Source organism: Podarcis tiliguerta (assembly GCF_965153285.1).
Source record: "Podarcis tiliguerta genome assembly, chromosome: 12".
Classification (NCBI taxonomy): domain Eukaryota; kingdom Metazoa; phylum Chordata; class Lepidosauria; order Squamata; family Lacertidae; genus Podarcis; species Podarcis tiliguerta.
This window is the reverse complement of record NC_139545.1, coordinates 56,233,485-56,255,528: the sequence shown is the minus strand read 5'-3', so window position 1 is coordinate 56,255,528 and position 22,044 is coordinate 56,233,485. Positions and strand designations below refer to the sequence as shown.

At 51.4% G+C, this 22,044-nt stretch overlaps 1 protein-coding gene across 26 annotated transcripts in view; it reads left to right on the top strand.

Annotated features, from left to right (window-relative positions):
• Positions 1 to 20,529, top strand: part of LOC310660790 (uncharacterized protein) — a 225,900-nt gene extending 205,371 nt beyond the window's left edge. For 18 of the 26 annotated variants that reach the window (XM_083405894.1, XM_083405890.1, XM_083405906.1 and 15 more), the window contains 6 exons: positions 506 to 598; positions 5,892 to 5,972; positions 8,028 to 8,109; positions 9,185 to 9,297; positions 11,982 to 12,153; positions 12,582 to 20,529. In XM_083405894.1, coding sequence (XP_083262020.1) covers positions 506 to 598; positions 5,892 to 5,972; positions 8,028 to 8,109; positions 9,185 to 9,297; positions 11,982 to 12,153; positions 12,582 to 12,586 — 546 coding nt within the window. In that variant the 3' untranslated portion in view covers positions 12,587 to 20,529. The remainder of the gene's footprint in view (positions 1 to 505; positions 599 to 5,891; positions 5,973 to 8,027; positions 8,110 to 9,184; positions 9,298 to 11,981; positions 12,154 to 12,581) is intronic. The other 8 variants (XM_083405895.1, XM_083405889.1, XM_083405891.1 and 5 more) reach the window with 2 other exon arrangements.
• Positions 20,530 to 22,044: the final 1,515 nt, after the last annotated feature.

Here is a 22,044-nt window from a genome sequence, read left to right as displayed (position 1 = left end):
CCCAGTTAACCTGGATTTATCCTTTCTAGGGGAAGTCCCAACAAGTTTTGGAAAAAGCTATTTGCCAACAACACACTTGCAAGCTGGGCTCCGTCTGCAAGCACCAATTACCTCATTAATGCTCTGCCTTCCACCGGAGCACAAATTTAGCTCGATTAGAGTCTCCCTCCTCCCACCGGGGGTGCATTCATAAAGGCCAGTCTTCCTGGCAGTCTCTTCCGCACTCAGTGAACACCCCCTCTCTGCTGCAGAGAGGGGTCTGCCGCTCTGCTCTTGCCGCTACTTACCACTGTCTGCTTCGCTTCCTTGTCGCCGTCTGCTTGCCTCCTCCCCCTCCCCTTCCCCCCGTCTTAAGTTTGTTCACGCTTAATCCTCGGAGCTGGGTTCAGGTTCTAACACGAGTCCTCTGTCCGTCCACCCCTCTGCCGTGGCGTCGTGTCCTGCTCCCTCGAGAGAGTTCTAACCAGCCCTCTTCCCTTGTGTCTCCATCTCTGTGACGTTCCAGGTCCAGATAGTCTCCAAGAAAGCCAACTACAGCCACGTCCAGTCCAAGTGTGGGTCCAAGGACAATATTAAGCATGTCCCTGGAGGTGGGAATGTAAGTATTGCAGGGTTCCAGACCACCAGTCTCTCTCTACTAACTCCTTTTCTCTCGTGCTGCTTTTGACTGTCCTCTGTGTGTGTCTGTTTGTGTGCGTGTGTAACCACCCCCTCCGCCAACGCCACAAAGGAGCAGGAAACCCCCTATTGGAAGCATTCTGCCAGAAGCTTCCCTTAGCCTCCAGATTTTAGGGGGAAGCAAGAGGGAAACCACAGAAGTTATGGGGCCGCTGCAGCTTCAAAGGGTTGCAGGCGATGGAGCAGGCAGCCCAGTAAGAAGCAGGCATTCACTGGTGAGCAATGGCGCTTTGGGAGGGGAATTGTAATTTGAGGGACACATCCAGTCACATGACCTCGCTTTCGCCCCTCCGGTCTTCCATTGGTACGGCCCAGACACAGGTGAGATCCCCCCCCCCCCCAAGTAGGAATTGAGCCACACTAGGCCATGCTTCTGCTTTTCTTTGGACCACACCAGCGAGGCTGAGAGGGGATCTCGTTGCTGGGGCAGCCCAAGACCTCCTTGTGTTCTGGGGGGGGGATCACTTCGGTGCTGCTAACAAATGCTTTGACTTCACCTCTGGAGACGCACTCCATTGTGTGTGCCAACAACAAGAAGGTCATTCTGAGCTGAACAATATATACAGATTGGAAGCCAGAATTCTATTCTGTGCCATGAAAAGCTGACGTTCTGCAACGTGTACAAATCATTCAGATTTTTACGTTTTTCATATTTTGCATTCCTCAACCTGTGTTTTTCGGTTTTGCTTAATTCTGGGTTTGCCTTATCCAGGAGACCTCTGCCCTGCCGGTCTCTCTCCACGCAGGTGCAAGCACTTTTGCAACATCAGAATTTGCACCTTTCTCAAAACCAAAGCCAAGCTTTTCAGGGGACAGAAGAGTGCTGTGCCCAGTGTAGTATCCTGCAATTGGAACACATTTGGGGGGGGGGGCTGTGTGTATGGGGGGGGGTTGTCTTGGAGAGAGCATGTCTTTTGAGAGTGTGTGCATCCCATTCGTTTCCCATCACTCCTCTCAGCGCTTAGGAAGCCCTACTGCTCCTTGAAACTTTGCAAGCTGTCAGATCACTGCTTTCCACATGTCGCTTGTTCTGCAGAAGGCAAATCTCCAGGGGTGCTCTTGGCAGTGCCCCACCCCAAGTGCCGTGACTTGTGACAAGATGTTTCACGCTGACGCTTCGGGAAGGAGGACTGGAGCCTTAATCCGTTAGGTGGTGCAATTAACCCACCAAAGCTTTAATCGCAGGCCTTGGGAACGTACCTGCATATCTGACAAGATCCCTTTTGTGTGCTTCTTCCTTTTAACGCTTGAGAAAGGCCTTAGGCAGTGCAGACAGAGCTTTGTGTATTCTAGACCCCTCAGTGTCTTTGTAGGGAGGGAAGGGAAAGGATACTACGCATAGCACTCTGCACGCACTCATGCGCCCAGTCGGCGCCCCCAGTGTTAAAAACCCTTTGTGTGTTGAAACACCAGCTGGTTGTCAGAGACACAAATTTTTTCTCTGTCAGCTTCAGGCAGCCTGAGGAACAGAGATTCTCTCTGAAATGATAACAGGGGGGGCTTCCATGTAGCGGCAGTTCGAGGGGGACTGTGGCACTCCCCGAGACTGTAGATGAAGGGAACGCAGTGGATGTAGTCTACCTTGATTTCAGCAAGGCATTTGACAAGGTGCCCCATGATATTCTTGTAAAGAAGCTGGTAAAATGCGGTCTTGACTATGCTACCACTCAGTGGATTTGTAACTGGCTGACTGACCGGACCCAAAGGGTGCTCATCAATGGTTCCTCTTCATCCTGGAGAAGAGTGACTAGTGGGGTGCCACAGGGTTCTGTCTTGGGCCCGGTCTTATTCAACATCTTTATCAACGACTTGGATGATGGACTCAAGGGCATCCTGATCAAATTTGCAGATGACACCAAACTGGGAGGGGTGGCTAACACCCCAGAAGACAGGATCACACTTCAAAATGACCTTGACAGATTAGAGAACTGGGCCAAAACAAACAAGATGAATTTTAACAGGGAGAAATGTAAAGTATTGCACTTGGGCAAAAAAAATGAGAGGCACAAATACAAGATGGGTGACACCTGGCTTGAGAGCAGTACATGTGAAAAGGATCTAGGAGTCTTGGTTGACCACAAACTTAACATGAGCCAACAGTGTGACGCGGCAGCTAAAAAAGCCAATGCAATTCTGGGCTGCATCAATAGGAGTATAGCATCTAGATCAAGGGAAGTTATAGTGCCACTGTATTCTGCTCTGGTCAGACCTCACCTGGAGTACTGTGTCCAGTTCTGGGCACCACAGTTCAAGAAGGACACTGACAAACTAGAACGTGTACAGAGGAGGGCAACCAAAATGGTCAAAGGCCTGGAAACAATGCCTTATGAGGATCGGCTAAGGGAGCTGGGCATGTTTAGCCTGGAGAAGAGGAGGTTAAGGGGTGATATGATAGCCATGTTCAAATATATAAAAGGATGTCACATAGAGGAGGGAGAAAGGTTGTTTTCTGCTGCTCCAGAGAAGCGGACACGGAGCAATGGATACAAACTACAAGAAAGAAGATTCCACCTAAACATTAGGAAGAACTTCTTGACAGTAAGAGCTGTTCGACAGTGGAATTTGCTGCCAAGGAGTGTGGTGGAGTCTCCTTCTTTGGAGGTCTTTAAGCAGAGGCTTGACAACCATATGTCAGGAGTGCTCTGATGGTGTTTCCTGCTTGGCAGGGGGTTGGACTCGATGACCCTTGTGGTCTCTTCCAACTCTATGATTCTATGATTCTATGAAGTCTACCCTGTCCCTCAACTTTCACCCCCTTCAAAATAAGCACGCAGAATCGTACCTTAGGCATGGGGTGGCGAATGTGCAGGTTTCCTTCTGCCGACACAAAGTATTGCCATGGGACGTGAGGAGTTCAGCCCTTTCTGTGTCCCCTGTTTGCATCAATAGGAGTATAGCATCTAGATCAAGGGAAGTAATAGTGCCACTGTATTCTGCTCTGGTCAGACCTCACCTGGAGTACTGTGTCCAGTTCTGGGCACCACAGTTCAAGAAGGACACTGACAAACTGGAACGTGTCCAGAGGAGGGCAACCAAAATGGTCCAAGGCCTGGAAACGATGCCTTATGAGGAACGGCTAAGGGAGCTGGGCATGTTTAGCCTGGAGAAGAGGAGGTTAAGGGGTGATATGATAGCCATGTTCAAATATATAAAAGGATGTCACCTAGAGGAGGGAGAAAGGTTGTTTTCTGCTGCTCCAGAGAAGCGGACACGGAGCAATGGATCCAAACTACAAGAAAGAAGATTCCACCTAAACATTAGGAAGAACTTCCTGACAGTAAGAGCTGTTTGACAGTGGAATTTGCTGCCAAGGAGTGTGGTGGAATCTCCTTCTTTGGAGGTCTTTAAGCAGAGGCTTGACAACCATATGTCAGGAGTGCTCTGATGGTGTTTCCTGCTTGGCAGGGGGTTGGACTCGATGGCCCTTGTGGTCTCTTCCAACTCAATGATTCTACGTTGTTAGCTCAGCTTCCTCTGGTGTGTCTTCCGTGAGTGATTTGGGTCTTTTGAGACCTTCCTGCGTTTGCTATGGCGTTGGCTGATCTTCCTTGGAGGGCTTAGGTTTCCTCTGAAAGCCAAAAAGGTGTCAAATCGCACTCTTCCATGGATAATTGCAATTTTATTTTATTTTTGTCTGGGGAAATGATTGTGTGGGGGTGGAATCTGTGCGTCGGGGGCAAGTAACATTCGCTTTTTCCATGCAAACCTTTTTCTGGCTGCGGCATCTGCCTTGCTCCCCTCCCCTAATCAGGTTTCACCCCATTCTTGGTGCTGTGAACCTCATGTTCCCATAGAACAGCCTCGCTCAACCTGGCTCCCTCCAGACAGTTGAACTACAACTCCCAAAACTCCAAAACAGTTGGGGGGGGGCAGGTTGGAGAAGACTGGCATAGGGTGGTACCCTAGCCGTAATCCCAGGGGGGCAGGCAGTTGCAACAGAAGCATTTAGAAATAAATTAAAAAATTAAAAAAAAATTGTCCGGTAGCACCTTAGAGACCAACTAAGTTTGCTCTGGGTATAAGCTTTTGTGTGCATGCACACTTCTTCAGATACAGTGGTGCCTCACAAGACGAAAAGAATCCGTTCCGGGAGTCTTTTCGTCTTGCGGTTTTTTCGTCTTGCGAAGCAAGCCCATTGACGGAGTAGCGCTATTAGCGCTATTGGCACTTTAAGGGCTAAAAACGGCTTTTTTAGGGGTGGGGGATTAGCGGTTTTGCTGCTAAAATGCTTTTAGCAGCTTAGCGATTCAGAATAAGGGGTTTTGGAGCACACACAAAAAATTCAATTTTTTTCGTCATTTTTCGTCTTGCGAAGCAAGCCCATAGGGAAATTTGTCTTGCGAAGCGCCTTTGCAGACGGAAAACCCTTTTGTCTTGCGGGTTTTCCGTCTTGCGAGGCATTCGTCTTGCGGGGCACCACTGTACACTGAAACAGAAGTCACCGGACCCTTATATATAGTGGGAGGGTGGGGTGGGGTTTTTCTCAGGAGGGTAGTAGGAGATGGGCGATTGACTCAATGGATATGGTAAACCTGTTGACAATTGTTAATGACTGCAATTAGTCCTACAGGAAAAAGCAAGTACGCAGACGACCAAAAATAGCATTAGCATGTGTAATGAGACAAGATTCCAGTATCTCTATTCAGACCAGGTCTCTCCATAGTTTTCAGCTTAGTAATAAGTTGTAATTCAGCAACTTCTCTTTCAAGTCTATTTCTGACTCTACCTGAATCTAGAAGCGTTTAGACTCTTTCTTTGCAGGTCTAGAAAATGACCTTCCTTGCATCTCCTTTTCCCATGTTGATTTTGCAGCTATTACATCTCCTGCTACTGGGTTTTATCTGTAGCTTCTGTCCTTCTTCCCCCCGTGAATAAAAATCACTCCAGAACAAAAAAAACAGCTGCAGGGATCACACCCAACCCCCCAGACTTATTTGATAAAGCTGTCCCTTTTCAAATGCAACTTATTTCTGTGGCCTGTCCAGAATTTCTGAGAAGAAAGGACTGTGCCCGCTCTGGTCTCTCTCTCTCTCTCTCTCTCTCTCTCTCTCTCTCTCTCTCTCGTGGCACCTTTAATTCCTTCCTTCCTTCCTTCCTTCCTTCCTTCCTTCCCACGCTGTCGCCCACTTCCGTTCTCCATCTCCTCGATCCACAAAAATGGAAGCTGTCCGTCCTCTCGGTCCGGAGAGTAAAGTGCTCAATATTGTTTTCAGGTTCCAAATGCCCAAAGGCCGTCTTCGGGCGTCCACTCCCAGTCGGCCACCGCCCCCAGGCCCAGCCAGGGCAGTACCCATGTGAGTAGAACCACCACAGCTGGCCAACTCGGCCTTCCTTGGACGGGACGGGCTTTTCCACCTGTTGGGTTCGTGATACCTTCTGTGCCCTGAGACACAGAGACCAGCCACCAGCGCATCGTCCCCTGCCTCCACCCCACCAACGGAGGACCCCGGAGTTATCCGTAGTCGCTCCTGAGTCTCTCAACCCTGTGGCTGGGACATGAATCCTGGCAGGGATGTAGATCATACAGAACTCGCTTCCACGGGAGGCGCTGGCAGAATATGAATAGCTTTGGGGTTTATGGTTTCACAAAGCAACCGCCCCCTCCCAAAAAAGCACCCAGCTTACTATATAAACCGGAACCCCACCCTCTTCCTTTATCCTGCCCCGCAAAAAAGCCGTGCCGCAAAAAGAAAAGGTTGCCGTGAGCTCTGACTTTTCTGTTCATCCTAAGGCTTTGTCGTGCAGGCCGCGGATTTTCCTAGTCCTCACGGATGCTGGGGGAGTGTTACCATATTTTTCGCTCCATAAGACGCACCTAGTTTTTAGAGGAGGAATGCAAGGAAAAAAATACTCTTTAAAGGGAGCACTGAGCAGAACCTGTATGCATCCCAGGCTCTGCTCAGCGCTTCCTTTCACGAGCCGCGTGGAGCGTGTGTGCGGCGCTTGCAGGCTTTTCCCTGAGGAGGGAGAAGGGCAGCCCATCACTGACTGGCTGTCCTTCTCCCTCCTTGGGGAAAAGCCCCCAAGAGCCGCACAAACGCTCCGCATGGCTCTTGGGGGCTTTTCCAGGAGACGGGGGAAGGGACAGAGCACAGCTAAGCCAGAAGCTAGAACAGTGAGAGGGAGCGCTGCGCAGCCTGGGATAGCTGTGCAGCCTGCATTCGCTCACACATTTCCCCTTACTTTTTAGGAGGGGAAAAGTGTGTCTTATAGAGCGAAGAATACGGTATTTAATTGCCAAGGAGCTCAAGGTGACATACATGCTTCTGCCTATTGAATCCCCACGACAACCCTGCGAGGTAGATTAGGCTGAGAGGCGGTGACTGCCCCAAGGTCACCCAGGGACCTGGGTGAGTCGGAAGGCAGGATTAGAACCCTGGCTCCCCCAGGTCGTAGTCCGAGAGTCTTAAGCATTAAACCACCATTGGCTCTCGACGTTTAAGGATGCCAGGAGCACTTAAGAAGGCAGGTACCAGAAAGGGGGGAGTGGGCAAGGCCTTCCGTGCCCTGTACAATTCCCTACCCCCCCCCACCCCGGCCTTATTGCCTCTGTTCCAAGAGGCAACCTAAAACATTCTCCCTCCTTCCCCTCCGTCATTCCACCCTCCCTGGACATGGCCTCCTCCTCCTCCCCTCTCCCCTCCCTTCCCAAGTGCTTTGAAAAGTTGGGATGAATTATGCAGATTTACTAGACTTTGCATAATGCATTCTGGACACACACACATCTTTTGAACTCCTTGCCCAAGATTTCTTTCTAGCAAGGCAGGGCGACCACCCTGGGTGCCGGCAGGGAGACACCGGACGGATAAAAATGGAGATAACGTTATAATTCTTGTCAGTGCTCCCTGCAGCCACCACCCAAAAAGAAACTGCATTGCAAGCCGGCGTCTCAGTAAAGCTGAGGGAGCGCTCTAGGGGTTTTAGTGCACTCAGCACCATTATTAAGATAATCAGCACCATTAATTAGTATTATTTGTCCAGCACCGACCGGTGCAATGTGTAACGCCTGACGCTATCTTCTCTGCCCGCTCTCCAGCCTCTGGTTTGGCACAGTGCGCTAACTTTTTTTAAAAAATGCCTTCTTTTGGGATGGGGCTTTGAGAACACACACACCCCACCCTTTTGCTGCATGATCACCTTCTGCCCCACCCCTCGCAAGTCCCCGGAACAGCAGCAGCAGCGGCTCATGCCTTGCACCCATAACCAACGGGCCAGTCCGGGCGGAGGGTGGAGAGGGTGCTGGAACAGCGGAGCCCTAGAGATCTCTTTTGCTGAGCTGACCAGAGCAGGCCTTGCGTTCCTCGTTCCTGAGAACCTTCCTCCTTCTTCCCTCCCCTCGTGTCCTGCAGGTGCAAATCCTGAACAAGAAGATCGACTTGTCTAAAGTGTCCTCAAAGTGCGGCTCAAAGGCAAACATCAAGCATAAGCCAGGTGAGAGCGGGAACGGCTGCGGGAGGATTGAGGGGAGGCGGCTGCCATGGGCTCAGTTTAGCACCTCATCCTTCCTCTTCTCTCTTTCTGGAAGCACCTTCCTCCTGCAGTTTTAAAGGGGCTGTGGAGACCCAGAGGTTTTTCCTGGTTGCCAACCATTCCCTCATTCAAAATATGTGACATTAAAGGTAAAGGGACCCCTGACTGTTAGGTCCAGTCATGGCTGACTCTGGGGTTGCGGCGCTCATCTCGCTTTATTGGCCGAGGGAGCCGGCGTACATCTTCCGGGTCATGTGGCCAGCATGAATAACTGTGGTACATTGTGTTTTTTTAAAGATAGATAATGACACTGTAGCATGCAAATATTTGTTGTAAATAAATCCAGAAAGAATAGAACTCTGCTGGCAAGAGCTGATGTACCGTATTTTTTGCTCTATAAGACGCACCAGACCATAAGACGCACCTAGTTTTTGGAGGAGGAAAACAAGGAAAAAAATATTCTGAATCCCAGAAGCCAGAACAGCAAGAGGGATCTGGCTTCTTGGATAGCCGCGCGAAGCCTCTTCAGGGCAGCGGGATGAAGGCTCCCCCAAGAGCTGCGCTCCCTTTTAAGAGTGCATGGAGTGTGTGTGCGGCTCTTGGGGGCTTTTCCCCGAGGAGGGAGAAGGGCAGCCCTTCTCCCTCCTCGGGGAAAAGTCCCCAAGAGCCACACACATGCTCCACACGGCTCTTTAAAGGGAGCGCTGAGCAGAGCCTCCCACCTGCATTCGCTCCATAAGACGCACACACATTTCCCCTTACATTTAGGAGGGGGAAAGTGCGTCTTATAGAGCGAAAAATACGGTAGTTTATGCTTCTGACTGCTGAAAACGAGGCACCTTTTCAGACGTGCAGGTGTGTGTGTGTGTTCTGGATGGATTTGAGGTTTTCTCCCCCTTAATTGGTTAAACATTACAGCCCTTGTACCTACTTCAACCCACATCGAGAGGAAGCAAGCTGTGGGGTGTTTTTAACTGCCGGGCTCCTGGCAGCAGCGCCACCTCCCTCGAGTAACGCTCTCCCTTCCTTGCTCCAGGCGGCGGAGACGTCAAGATTGAAAACCAGAAGCTGAACTTCAAGGAGAAAGCCCAAGCAAAAGTGGGCTCTCTGGACAACGTGGGGCACGTCCCGGCTGGGGGCACCGTGAAGGTATGCTTCAGGCGGCACCCAGGCATGGGTCCCTCCTTGCCCCCCATGGTTCCCCCCCTCCTGTGTGCGGCCACCCGTCCGTCCTGCCATCCTCACATTGCCAGCCTCACATTCATTTCCACGGTGCCACCCGATGGAGGGTGCTGAACGGAGCCTCCAGGACATTCCACCCACCCACCTACCCCTTTTAGGGCTTCATAAGTATCGGAGGCTATTTGTTTGTTTCATAAAATTCGCTTGTTAAAAACAACAACAACAACAAGCTCTCAGCGGTTTGCAAAAAAAGAACAATTCACACGGCAATAATTTTAAGACTTGTGAAACATTTAGCAGCGGTTCTCAACCTGTGGGTCCCCAGATGTTGTTGGACTACAACTCCCATCACCCCTGAGCTCTGGCCTTGCTAGCTAGGGGTGATGGGAGTTGTAGTTCAACAACATCCGGGGACCCACAGGTTGAGAAAGGCTGGTTTACAGTAACTAACCAAGTATTAAAACTCACATCAACTTTCTAAGCATCTGGACAGGATTGCCTTTAAAGAAAGGGTTTTTATCAGGCGCCGAAAAGCATCCAGTGAAAGCAGCTGCCTGGTATCAAGAGGCGGGGAGTTCCGGAGTATAGGTGCTGCCACACTGAACAATTAAGTTCTTAGAAATGCATTATGGGTATTTACGTGGCACCTCCTTCCCTGGAGCTTGTGTGTACATTGTGTGCATAAACAGAAGCAAAGCTCCTCTGCCTTCTCCCTTGGCTTGCACACATGTGCATAAATACGAGAATTTGAAAGCAGGGCCAAAATTATACCTTGTAAAGCCCCGCCCAGCTTCCTCCCATCAGGGGAGAGTCCTTTAGCCTTGAGCCCCCAGATGTTGAACTACATTGGCTCCATTACCAGCTTGGCTAGGGGTGATAGTTCCCCAGAGTGGCTGGGGAAACCCAGCCAGATGGGCGGGGTATAAATAATAAATTAGTAGTAGTAGTAATAGTACACGGAGCCATCCAACCATCATGGGGACTCCAGATCTATGTAGGGTTGACTCCTTAGCCTTTTCTTCTCCTGAAGATATCCCATAAGGCAGTGGAAGTTTAGGATCAGAGTTTTCCTTCCCCTAAATGGGCTCCCTTGCCTAGTGGGCTGAGCCTCATCTGCCCCTCACTTCCCCTTGCTGCACGTGCAGAAACCGTATTCTTGACCCTTGGACCCACTCTGGGTCTTGTCCAATCAGTCCGCCGGAGCCTACCTTCGCACGCAGGGGCAGCCCAAAAAAGTAAGGGTTAGATGTTAGGATATAGTTCCGTTCCACCTTAAAAGTGAACAGGCATGACTGTTGCGTGTCACATGCCTGTTTACTTCCAGCACTTGCTGGGAACTTCCGTTTTGTATATTGCTTTTGTACTGCTGTTTTGCTGGAGACGAAAGGAAGCAGACATGTTTTCCTTTGTTCCTGAACTATGCTGTAGATAATGCTTACACATGGCTCTGTCCACCTCTTCCGTTGTGAGAAGATTTATTCACTCTGCTGATAGAGTGTGCATAGTCCTCTGAACATTTTAGAGGCTCGTGTCGTTGATGGATGCTGTTCCAAGGGAGACCGGTGATCGCCCGGCTGCCGGCCAGTGACCGGAGCTAGCTGGGGTCTCTGCCCCCGTCTCCCTGGAAGTATCCCAACATTAGGATCCTGAAATCACATACAGATTTCAGTGAGCGTCTTGTGTGTTGATCGAAGAAAGGAGGAGGTGGTGGCGGCAGTGGGAAGGAGGCCAGCAAGGCGAGGAGGGTGCCGTGATTCATGGCTGTTGAGGCTAGGTTGCCTTTGTTCCCTCCCTCGTGAGGCTCATACAGGTTTACCTGTGTAGGTGATGGGGGCCACCTCCTAAGAGAAGCCCCTCCCACCTGTGTAGTGATCAGATGGGATTACTGTGAGGAATTATAAAATATGCATCAAGCCATTGTGTCCACGATGAAAGCATTGCGTTGACTGGGTTCGATTCATTGACAATAATTTCTGATCAAATCCCACAAGCCTCTGCGTTTCTGGCCATTTTCTCTACTGTTCATTTTCTACGCCTGACAGGCACGTATAAGCATTCTGAAACACAGGCCAGTTGCTTCATCAGGCATCCTCGGTACATACAGATAGTAGGCAGTTTCTTTGATGTAGCTGTTGTTAGTTTTGTTAATCTTAGGGCCAGGAAGAGAGTTCACAAGGAGGTGGTAAATACCATTTACTGCTGTTTATGACCTCCGGGTTTCCTAAAAGCATTGCTTCCTATTTTATTTACTCTGGACTACTATGCATGCTCAAGTAGGAAATAGTTTCTTTGTAGTTAAAAGAATTTCTTCTGATCTAACTTTGTCCCCACGTGGGGTTTTTTGAAATGCTCAGAGGAAATCTGATTGGTTCTTACAAACACTGTGTAAAAAGTTCTTTTGTGCATAAAACGACCTGGGCCAAGGGGTGGAGAGACAGATTATTATACGCACTCCTCCCAGAGTCTTGCTGGCCGAGCCTCTGTGTGTATTTTATTAATCAGAGTCCAATCCTTCCTTTGCTTTGGGAACGCCATACACCTGTCCGCCTCTCTGCTAGCGCGTGCCTCCTCCACCTTCATCTCGCCGCATCCCATTCCCATCCTTGTATTGACGCCTCATTGTCCTCCCCCACCCCATTGTTTCATTGTAGACCGAGGGGGGCGAGGAGGCAGCCCCGCAGAACGGAGCTGTGACCGCCCCCCCGCCAGGTGGCAGCCCCCCCACGCAGGAGAATGGCGTAGGGCTGCCCACGCCCGCCCAGGGTGGCGGCGGAGGCGACCAAAGGGAAATTCAGTGCTTCGACACTCACATACAAGAAACAAGTAAGTGCCAGGCCTTCCTCTTTGCCTCCCCAAAGGTGCTTTGCAATGATGGGGGGCGGGCGGGAGGTGAGGGGTGATGAGAGAGGGAGGTGGAAATTGGGGGTGGGACACCAGGCAGCATTTCCTAAGGAACCTTCTCGGAGGCAGCAGAAGTCCTTGCCCTCCTCCCTAGTAGGAGAGGCAGAGTGCGGAAGGGCCGGGCGGCTTAACCCGCCCCCCCACCGTCCCTGTTACCGATTTCTGAAGCGGGAGGGAAGGGGAGAGGAAACGTCCCGGCGCGCCGCCTTGTTAATGAAGCCACCTGCCCTTTTATTTTCCAGGCATCTAACGATGACATTCTGGTGTCGCCTTCCTTCCGCCCCCCCCCTTCTCCTCCCTCCCCACCCCCCATTGCCGTCTTCCCCCTGCTCCCCCTTGTGTCGCTGCAGATTGAGTCCCACAAGCTGATGTTCCGTGAGAAGGCCAAGGCCCGCACGGACCACGGGGCGGACCCCACAGCCTCCAACCACCCCCCTGTCTTCTCCGGCGGCACCTCCCCACGGCGCAGCACCTCGGTCAGCGAAAGCCTAGCCTCCGCCGCCTCCACCTCTCTGCAGCCACCGCCGCCGCCGCTGCTGCCGCCGCCGCCACGGCAGGCTCCCCTCGCGGAAGAGACGGCGGCCGCTCTTCCTCAGCAAGGCTTGTGACTCTGCCCCCTTCCCGCTCTCCTCCTGCCCTCCTCCCGCTCGCGAGAAGCTCGTCTCCCTTGACCCGGAGCCTGGCTTTGTTTGGCCCTGGAAAAGTGGGCTGGCCTCCTTGCCCCACGGCAGAGGACCTCTCTGGAGCGTGCCAGGCTGCCCCCGAGAGCCTCCGTGGCGTCTGGCGGTTGGTTGGTGTCTCTGGGTGCAGAAACGGGCTGCCCGGGGGGTGTCCGAGTGTGCGTTGGAGTTGTTTTGGTTTTGTCCCGTCCTTCCTGGCTTGCTGTGTGGGGACTAGGGAGGGAACGCTGGTCTGCCCCACTCGTGGCGGAGCCCGAGACCCAGAAGGGAGTCAGCTTTGCTGCCCTCTTTCCCCCTCCAGCAACCCATTTCCCGTTGCCCCGCGTCATTTCGCGCTGCCTACTATTTAATGCTGGTCTATATATTATTATTATTCTCACACATGATAATTTCACTCTCTTTTGGAACTCTTTTAACTCCTTAACCTCCTTCTCTCCCCCAGTCCCCCAACCCTCCTCCTCCTCCTTCTCATTGTGATTTAAAAAAGTACAATAAAGTGTTTGCCGATTTCTGTCGCTTGTTACCGCAGGCTCACCGCGCTCCCTCCCCTTCCCCCCTTGCCCTTTGCCATAGGAGAATTAAAAAGAAAAAAAACATTAACCGCTGCTGCCGTGCTGCTGGCTTCTTATCGACATATCCAGCCATTTTAACTGTGTTCTTTTTCTTTCGTTTTTTTATTTTTCTTCTTCATTTGTGTGTGGTGTTTATTTTTTGTGTGTGCTTAAAAAGGAAAAGGAAAAAAACTTCGAAATGATGGAGCAAAAAAAGGCATGAAGCCACGTTGGTTAAAAGTTCTTGAGGATGCATTGAGAGGAGGTTGTGGGTGGTAGAGGAATGTTTTCGCTGCTTCCCTCCCCCCCAAAAAAGCCATGAAGGCCCTTTTTAACTGACTGCTGCAGAGAGAAGTCCTGGCTCTTTTAAGGGTCTGCTGCATTGCATCTCAACAGGATCTAGTTCCCATGGGGGGGGGGCGGATCCTTCGCTGCCCATCCTGGAGAAAGAGCAGGGGAATATCTTTGCAGGATTTAATCCTCAAGGCACGATGGGTTTGGCTCCGGGATCTGTGCACCTTGGAACAGAGGCTGGGATGGAGTTTGGCATTTATAAGGAAGCTCGCCCCTGGCAGTGGGGCATCCTGGCAGAGTTGGGGAGGGCGTGGCGTGGGGAGACTGCTTGACTGCTGCCCCACCACCCCCCAAAATACCAAGAGGGTCATGGGAAAGTGTTGAGGGTCTGACGAGAGGCAGCGTCTGCATGGGGCTGGCTAGGTGAGCTGAAGGTGCCAAGGAGTGAAAAAGGCAGAGATTGCTCTCCTTTGGAAGAAAAGACCCCTTTATTCTTCTTCTAGGGGTGGGTATGGGTTGGATGGGGCTTGGGGGGGGTAGGGAGTGTTGGCAACAAGAGGTTGAGCACCTTCGGCAATTTTATTAATTAATTTTTATTTTGCATTGCAAATGACACTAAAACGAAATGTAAATAAAACTTTGAAAACGGTGTGTTGTGAGAGTCGTGGGGGAATTCTGAAAGGAAGAGGGGGGAACCCAAACCGCAGGGAACAAATATTTCGGTGGGGGGGGGCATGTTTTGTAGGCAGACTTCTGCTGGGAGGCAGGGGACGATGGCTGTGGAGGAGCGATGATAGCACAGCTCTCCCCCCCCCCCCTTTTATCTCTGGTCACAGTGTGCTTTTCAGCAACACAACAAACCCAGGGTCTGCATTCACACACAAAAGACATATTGCACTTGTGGTTGTTGTTTTTATATATATAAATAAATATATATATAAATATTAAAGGTTGCATGGTTTCTAATAAAATGGCTTTTTAAAACCTTAGCGGGGCTTTTTTTCTTCCCCCCTTTTTTGCATCAAAACGGTATGCTGAAATCTCATGAATCGCATCTCCCTCCCCCTCCTTGGAATACTATAGAAACCTTTTAAGGAGGAAGTTGCAGGTTTTGCACCTAGAAAAGGGGCCTGTCTGTGTACAGAAATATATGTATGTGTGCTTGTGATCCATCTTGCCCACCTTCCATCTCGGCCGCGCTGATTCCAAATCTGCTTCCAAGTCCGTTGCAAAGCTTGCTGCACCTGCCCACCGGCTCCCCCGCCCTCCAGATCTCAGGAAGCCCCCCACCCACGTTGTTACTGTGCAGCTTCCTCGCACGTTCCCATCCGCCACCCCGGTACCACCTCCTCCTCCTCCCTGCCCTGGCATTTCCCTGTGAGACCTTGTCCTGGCGACTCCAACCTTTTGTTTCAAACAGGCAATGCAGGCGATGGAAGCTGAAGACGGGGGTGTAATAGGAGACACCCCCCAAATCTCCTCTGCTTTGAGGGCCAGGCCCTGTGGAAAGCCTCCTTCAAATGGGTGGGGTAGCTTTGCAAAAGCCCAGTGGTACCTCCCCACTTGCCCCGGCGAGGTTTGCGTAGGTGAACATCTCATCAAACTGGTTCCCCCGCTTAGATTTTGGATTCCTGGCTCCTCCGGGAAGGTTTTTTCCTGGGTCTATAAGCAGTGGAACTGCTCACCTCAGGAGCAAGACGCTGCCTTGCGCTGCTTTAACAGCATCCCTGGGCGGCAGTGTCTTGCTAGCGGAGCAGGTCCACTTGTGTGTGCGCGTTTTTGTGTTCCAGCCCTTCGAGATCTCCACTTCCACCTGCCATGCATGGCTCCCTTCCCGTCCAGTCTACATCCCTGCCCTGCGGCTGATGACGTCTCCCGGTCTCTCGCCCAACCTCTAAACACCAGCTTGGGTTTTCCACTCCGCTGACCTCCCCGCTGCCAGGCCAAGGGGGTGGTGATGGCAGAAGGGGAGCGCTTGCTTAGGCAACCCCCTCGTCCGACAGGGAAACTTGTCCCTTGAAGCAATAAGGACAGCCTGTGTGCTCGAAAATGGGAGCTTCCTGGGCTTCCGTAGAAAGGCAAGCAGTTGCCTCATCGACCTCCTGCCCTACGGAGCTTGTGGGGCGCATGCTTTAAAAACGAACGAAAAGAAGCTGAGACTCGCAGCTTCTTTCGCAGAAATGTGTTTGGGGGCTCAGCAGGAAGCCCCGTTGTCTTGGCTTCCCTTTCCTCTGACCCCCAAGTTGAGGAGCAATTGACTTTTGTTTGCCGGGGGGTCCTTCTCCTGTTTGCAGCGATGCCCAGATGTGTTTCTCCTACGATCCGTCGCTTGAGGACTCTCAGTTGGGAAGTCAAATAACATTGCACTTTATCTTCCGTGATAGCGCAAAAAAAAAAGTGTCTTGTAAAAGGTTGTCGATTCCTTCTTTGTTCCCGAACCGAATCACTTTGAGGTGGTCGATATTAGCACCCGCCTGTCTTGAGAACATGTGCAGGTTCCGGTTGCGCCCAATCCTGCGGTGTGCGCGCACTCGTTCCTGCACAACACCCTCACTTAACACGTGTCGTGCCTGTGTTTTTAGCCTTAGACCCGGAGAGACGCTTAAAGACGATTGCTACGGGGAAGTTTTTCTTAGTCCCCAGCTTTGGTTTCTAATAAGGATTTTTACAACAATGCAATTTTAGATTTGAAAGTAGCTTGTAAATACTGCAATTCTGGGGAGGGGCAGGGTGGGTTGGGGAGAAAGGGCTTTCGTAGCCCAGCGCTGGTCTCCTTTTCCTCCCTCCTCTTGTTTTGGAGGGGCAGGAGCAGATTTCATGGGGAGGGGGGTTAAGTAGGTATTTTTTACAAAACGGATCATGAGAAGTATTAGAGGCGGTGGCTGTTAGGCTAAGAAGCGAAAGCAATAAATGAACCGCCCTTGCTTCCAGGGCTGTGTTTGGGAACCTGGCTTAGATCTTGTCTCTGTTTGATTGTCAGGTTTCAGCACAGCTGAAAAATGTGGCCGTATATATTTATTTGGGTACCGGTAAGGGTAGAAGTTGCACCTGAACCATGAGGCCACAGTCCATTGGGATGGGACGTTCTCCTGCGGAATCCCCATTGGGAGAACGCCCTCGTGGATCGTGGCCTCATGCCAGCAAGTGTAGAGGGAGCTGCCACCCAGTTTTTCCACCTAAGAGGCACGACCCTTGGAGGTCATGGTTAGGTTTTTCTTCCCAAGGCAGCAAGTGGGAACTGCAGCTCTGCACATCACAACCAGCCTCCCTTGTGAATTGGCCAATTTGCAGGACAGTGTTTGGCTTAGGGTGGACGATCCAGGCGATCCATTTTGGCAGAGGCGTGGCGTAAACGGGCTTGAGGAAGGAGGAGTCAGCAAGTCACACCCCTGCACATGTAGCTGTGTAACTCGCTCCCTATTTGAGCTTTGGGCAGTTGACGACCAGGCAGAGAATCCCACAGTCCTCCAGAGCTTTGACTCCAACTCCCATCATCCTTTCCCATTGGCCATGCAGCCTGGGCGGGGTCGATGGGAGTTGGAGTCCATCTGCAGTTGGAGGGCACCGCTTTTCCACCTGTGGTTTACAGAAACCGTAGCTCTGTGTTCTTTCCATTGGGGATCAGAGTTCCGCAGAACCTTGGAAGTTTTGTGTTGTTGGGCAAGGTCGTCCATGTTGGGCATCTTTCCCCAAAAATGAGGCTGAGTTGAGCTTGGATGGTGCAACAAACAGTGGCACTGGTTAGATATAAGCATGCAACTTGGGTGTGCAGTTTTTTAACCTGGAGGTGAATTGTAGTTTTGCGGCGTCCTTTTAGGGGGTGTTTTTCCCTCTTGCTTTCCTTGGGGTTCCTCAGAAAGAAGATTGAGGCATCGCGGGATAGCTTCCCCATGACTTTCCCTCTTTCCTTTCACTATGCCGCTACTGTAGAATATTGGGTGTGTTGTTGATCATTCCGTTCAATGGTGAGGCCCACAGGCCTGGCCGGTTGCACACTAAACGGCGACCCCAGCCTCATCTCCACTGGGCATGGGGAGCCCGTGGCGCTCTAGGTTTTGTTTGGCTCCCTGCTCCCCTCAGCCTGAGCCTGAGGATTACAAATGCAGCCCAGAAACGACCGAAGAGATCCCTCAAGCCTAATCTGCAGCGAAACGTGTTCTGTGTGAGGGTGCCCTGGTTAGACTGAGGGGAAGGGAAGTGTAGTTCCTGGTGTTTAGGAAACACAGTTTGCTTTTAGGGAATTGCTTGATGAAGGGGGAAGGGAATCAAGAAGCTTCTCAAAGCAGCCGCTTTGCTTGGGCAGCAAGCCAAGCCCTCCCCCAAGGAAGCCAGGAGATTAGCCAGCTGGTCCGGTGGTGGATTAGGAGGCAGCTGGTTGAGGTAGCCATCAATTGGTCCCCAGGGAATTAGGAGAGGTTCTGCTCTTTGCAAGAGGCACAGGGGCACTCTTAGCTCAGGGAACACCTTGTTTTAAAGCCTCTGCGCTTGTGATAACGGTCAGGGTGGAACAGGCTGGTGGAGAAAGTGTGTGGCATAGATGCTCGGAGGCGAGGGGCTGGTAGCCTTTCAACTGGCATGGGGTGTGTGTGGTCCTGCCATCTTGGGTGATGCGCCTGCGGCTGCATCCTCTTGGGCAGAAAGGTGGCCACAGACGTGGGTTTCAGTGCCGTAGTGTCACATATCAGTGGTACGCACAAAACAGAGCAGGAATTGGGTTATCTGCTGCCAAGCAGAGATGGATCAAGAGGCCCGGGTGAGAGGCTGTATGGGGCTCTGGCGGCAGCCTGGACGCGCCTCTGCCAGCCCAGGGTAATTTTTCGCCTTCCTTGCGGACGACTTGAGGGTAAAGACAGCTGTAGGCTTTTAAGAGCTGTCAGAGTGGGCCCTTAACCCATTAGGCATCCATCTGTGTCTTGCTCTAGCCTTGCACATCAAGCCAGCCTCATCATCACTATTATTATTATTATTATTATTATTATTATTATTATTATTATTAAAAGCAGCAAGCTCATGTTAATTTCCATCCTTTGCCTTACCTCCTCCAAAATACGATCTACAAGCATTCTTAAAACAATTGCAAAACTACGTGACGGGGTGGAAGTGGTTGTTGATGTCACAGCAGCTAGCCAATAGGTGCTCTGCACAAGTCTATCCTCTCCCCCCCACCGGCTCTTTTAACGCAGAGCTACTTGGAAATCCTGCAGACTTGTTTTGGTCCTGAAAGAGAAACTGTTTTGATTTGTAGAGCAGCGGGGCACACCATCAATATGCCTCCCTCACTCTTAAAACGAACACCTGTCTTTACCCTGAATGTACTTTTTGCCACTTGAGCTACTGTACGACAGAGTAGCTTGCAAGTGGCATTTCTGATTCGTCTGGCATTTCTGATTCCCTTCCATCATGGGAATCAGGAAAGCCGTGCACACACCCAACTGTATTAGGGCTGGTCTAGAGGGACGAAGAATGCTGGCTGAAGTTTTGGCATGCCGGGGTCTTTAGATTCGCCAAGGAGGCTCTGGGAAATAAAAAGCACCAATTCCCTTGTGGCTGTACCTGGACAGGGTGGGGCTGCAGCTCAGCGCCGAGTGGTTAAAGCGAGTAAAACGCCGTGAACTCTCCACTTGGCTTGTAAAGATTCTTATAGTTTTATCACAGCCGTCCCCAACCTAGGGTGCTCCAGCAGGTTTGAACTACAACTCCCAACAGGGCGTGTTGGGAGTGGTAGTTCAAACTTGCTGGAGCGCCCCAAATTGGGGGAGCCATGGCAGAACGGAGAACGGCAATGGCCACTCAGTTAGCTGGAGAACGAAATGGGGTGTCCTCTTCGTAACGGCCGGAATGTGCTGCTCGAAGCCCCTTCTCGGGGTGGTGATGACGTCGGAAAAGGCAGAGCGGCTGCTGGCCTGTTTCCTACGAGGGCTTGCAGGAACTCGAGAGAGCAGGTGCCGTTGCAATATCGGGAGATTAATCCAGCTTCCCTCCCCTGCAGTCTCTTATGAGCACCATCTGGATTAAGAAACACCCCTTCCTTTCCCCTCGCTTTGGCGGTTCTCGGTCTACGTCGGCGACAGTACAGAAAGGGCAAGAGGGTAGATGGAAGCGGTTAGGTTATCTGTGCCACTACAACGGGTGATTTGCCCATCTCGATTGAGCGGGAACGAGCACTGGCCTTGCAAAGGGAGGCAGAGAGATTGGGGCGGCCTCGGCGAAAATGCCTGCCTTGTGTGTATGCGCGCGCGCTCAAAAATCGTTGCTGTAGCCGTAGGACAGCCTTCGCCAAGCTGGTGCCCTCCAGGCTGGCTTGTGGACTGCTGGGAGCTGTTGCTGGGCGCCTCCTTGGCGAAGGGCCAGAGCCATCTCGCACGACTTCGCCCGGTGCGGCTGTGCAACCAGAAGGGAGCGCCACTCCTGGCTGTACATGGAGGTAGAATTACGCAGGTGTTCCCACAATAGCCTAGCCGGGTGGTGCTGGGGCGAGGGAGGGAGGGAGGGAAGGGGTGTGTTAAGAAAATGCATGGGTGCGATGGTGCCTGGAACACAGGAGAGAGATGGTTGGACAAACCTGTCCGGGTGGGAGCTCAGAGGGCCCTGCTGTCACGACGGCAGGTTCTTAAAACCCGTTTGCTTCGATCTATTTACCTTCCTCTCCTGTCCTCAGACTTGTAATAGTTACTGACTGTCTCCGTTTTTAAAAGCAGCTGTTTCCGGATTTGATGTTGTGATTCTTACCTATTGTAAAGGGTTTAAATAAAGCTTCTAGATGTTCAACCTTGGCTGCCAGCTTTAGTCTGAATTCGTTTTTTTGTGGCTCTGGGTTCTCTCTCTGTCATAGGAAGCTGCCTTGAGACAAGAGTGTGGCTCTTGGCTCATCTAGTTCAGCGGTGCCTAAACCGACCCGATAACAAGTCTACAGGGCTTCAGGCAGAACATCTCCCTGAGTCCTCCCTGCCTGGGGATGCAGTTGGGTTTGAACCTGCAAAGGAGGTGCCTTTCCGCTGAGCTATAGCTCTTCTCTCGCCTCCCTCCCTTTCCTTCCCCCCGCCAAATGGATGCTACGGGCGAGATTCCCCCTTTGCAGGGGATTGGACTAAATGACCCCCAGGGTATTTTCCAACTCTGCAGTTCTATAATTCTATAATCCTGTGGTGGTGAGTTCCATAGTTCAGCTTCGCACTGCATAGAGCGCTTTCTCTTTCTGACAGCAAGAGCTGTTCAACAGTGGAATGGTCTCCCTCGGGAGGTTGTGAACTCTCCTTCCTTGGAGGTTTCTAAGCAGAGGTCAGATGGCCATCTGTCGTGGACGCTTTAGCTGAGATTCTTGCACTGCAGGGGGTTGGACTAGATGACCCTCGGGTCCCTTCCGACTCTACGATTCTGTGAAAGCAGAGTGCTCTACAGATTTCAAATCACAGCAAATGGCAGAGAGTTTAAAACACTGCCTCTAATCTTCCTGCGACGCTCCCTTGCCCCCCCCCCAAAATACACGCGTCTTTTCCGCAGAAAGGAAAAGCCCTTGAAATCGGCTGCATTTACATGCTGCTAATCTCCCTGACGTTAAAATGAATTTGCGCACAGAGAGGATAATCCTGGTTTCAAGCTAACGGAATAAGGAGAGGGGGGAATCTAAGGCTCTGGCCTGTTTCCTGCAGAAGTTGAGGACCTCCGCCCTTGATGCCGCAACCCCTCACACACACACACCCCAAAAAAATCAAGGAGAACCACACAAACAACGATGCCTTATGAGGAGCGGCTAAGGGAGCTGGGCATGTTTAGCCTGGAGAAGAGGAGGTTAAGGGGTGATATGATAGCCATGTTCAAATATCTAAAAGGATGTCACATAGAGGAGGGAGAAAGGTTGTTTTCTGCGGCTCCAGAGAAGCGGACACGGAGCAATGGATCCAAACTACAAGAAAGAAGATTCCACCTAAACATTAGGAAGAACTTCCTGACAGTAAGAGCTGTTGACAGTGGGATTTGCTGCCAAGGAGTGTGGTGGAGTCTCCTTCTTTGGAGGTCTTTAAGCAGAGGCTTGACAACCATATGTCAGGAGTGCTCTGATGGTGTTTCCTGCTTGGCAGGGGGTTGGACTCGATGGCCCTTGTGGTCTCTTCCAACTCTATGATTCTATGATTCCAACCTTAGCCAACCTGCAGTGTTCCAGATATCTTGGATTGCAACTCCCAGCTGTGGAGGCCGAGTCTTGTGGGAGACGACATCCAGAACATCTGGATGGAGTCAGATTCGCAAAGGCTCCTGTAAGTTGTCCCACTGTTTGCTTTTAGAAACCC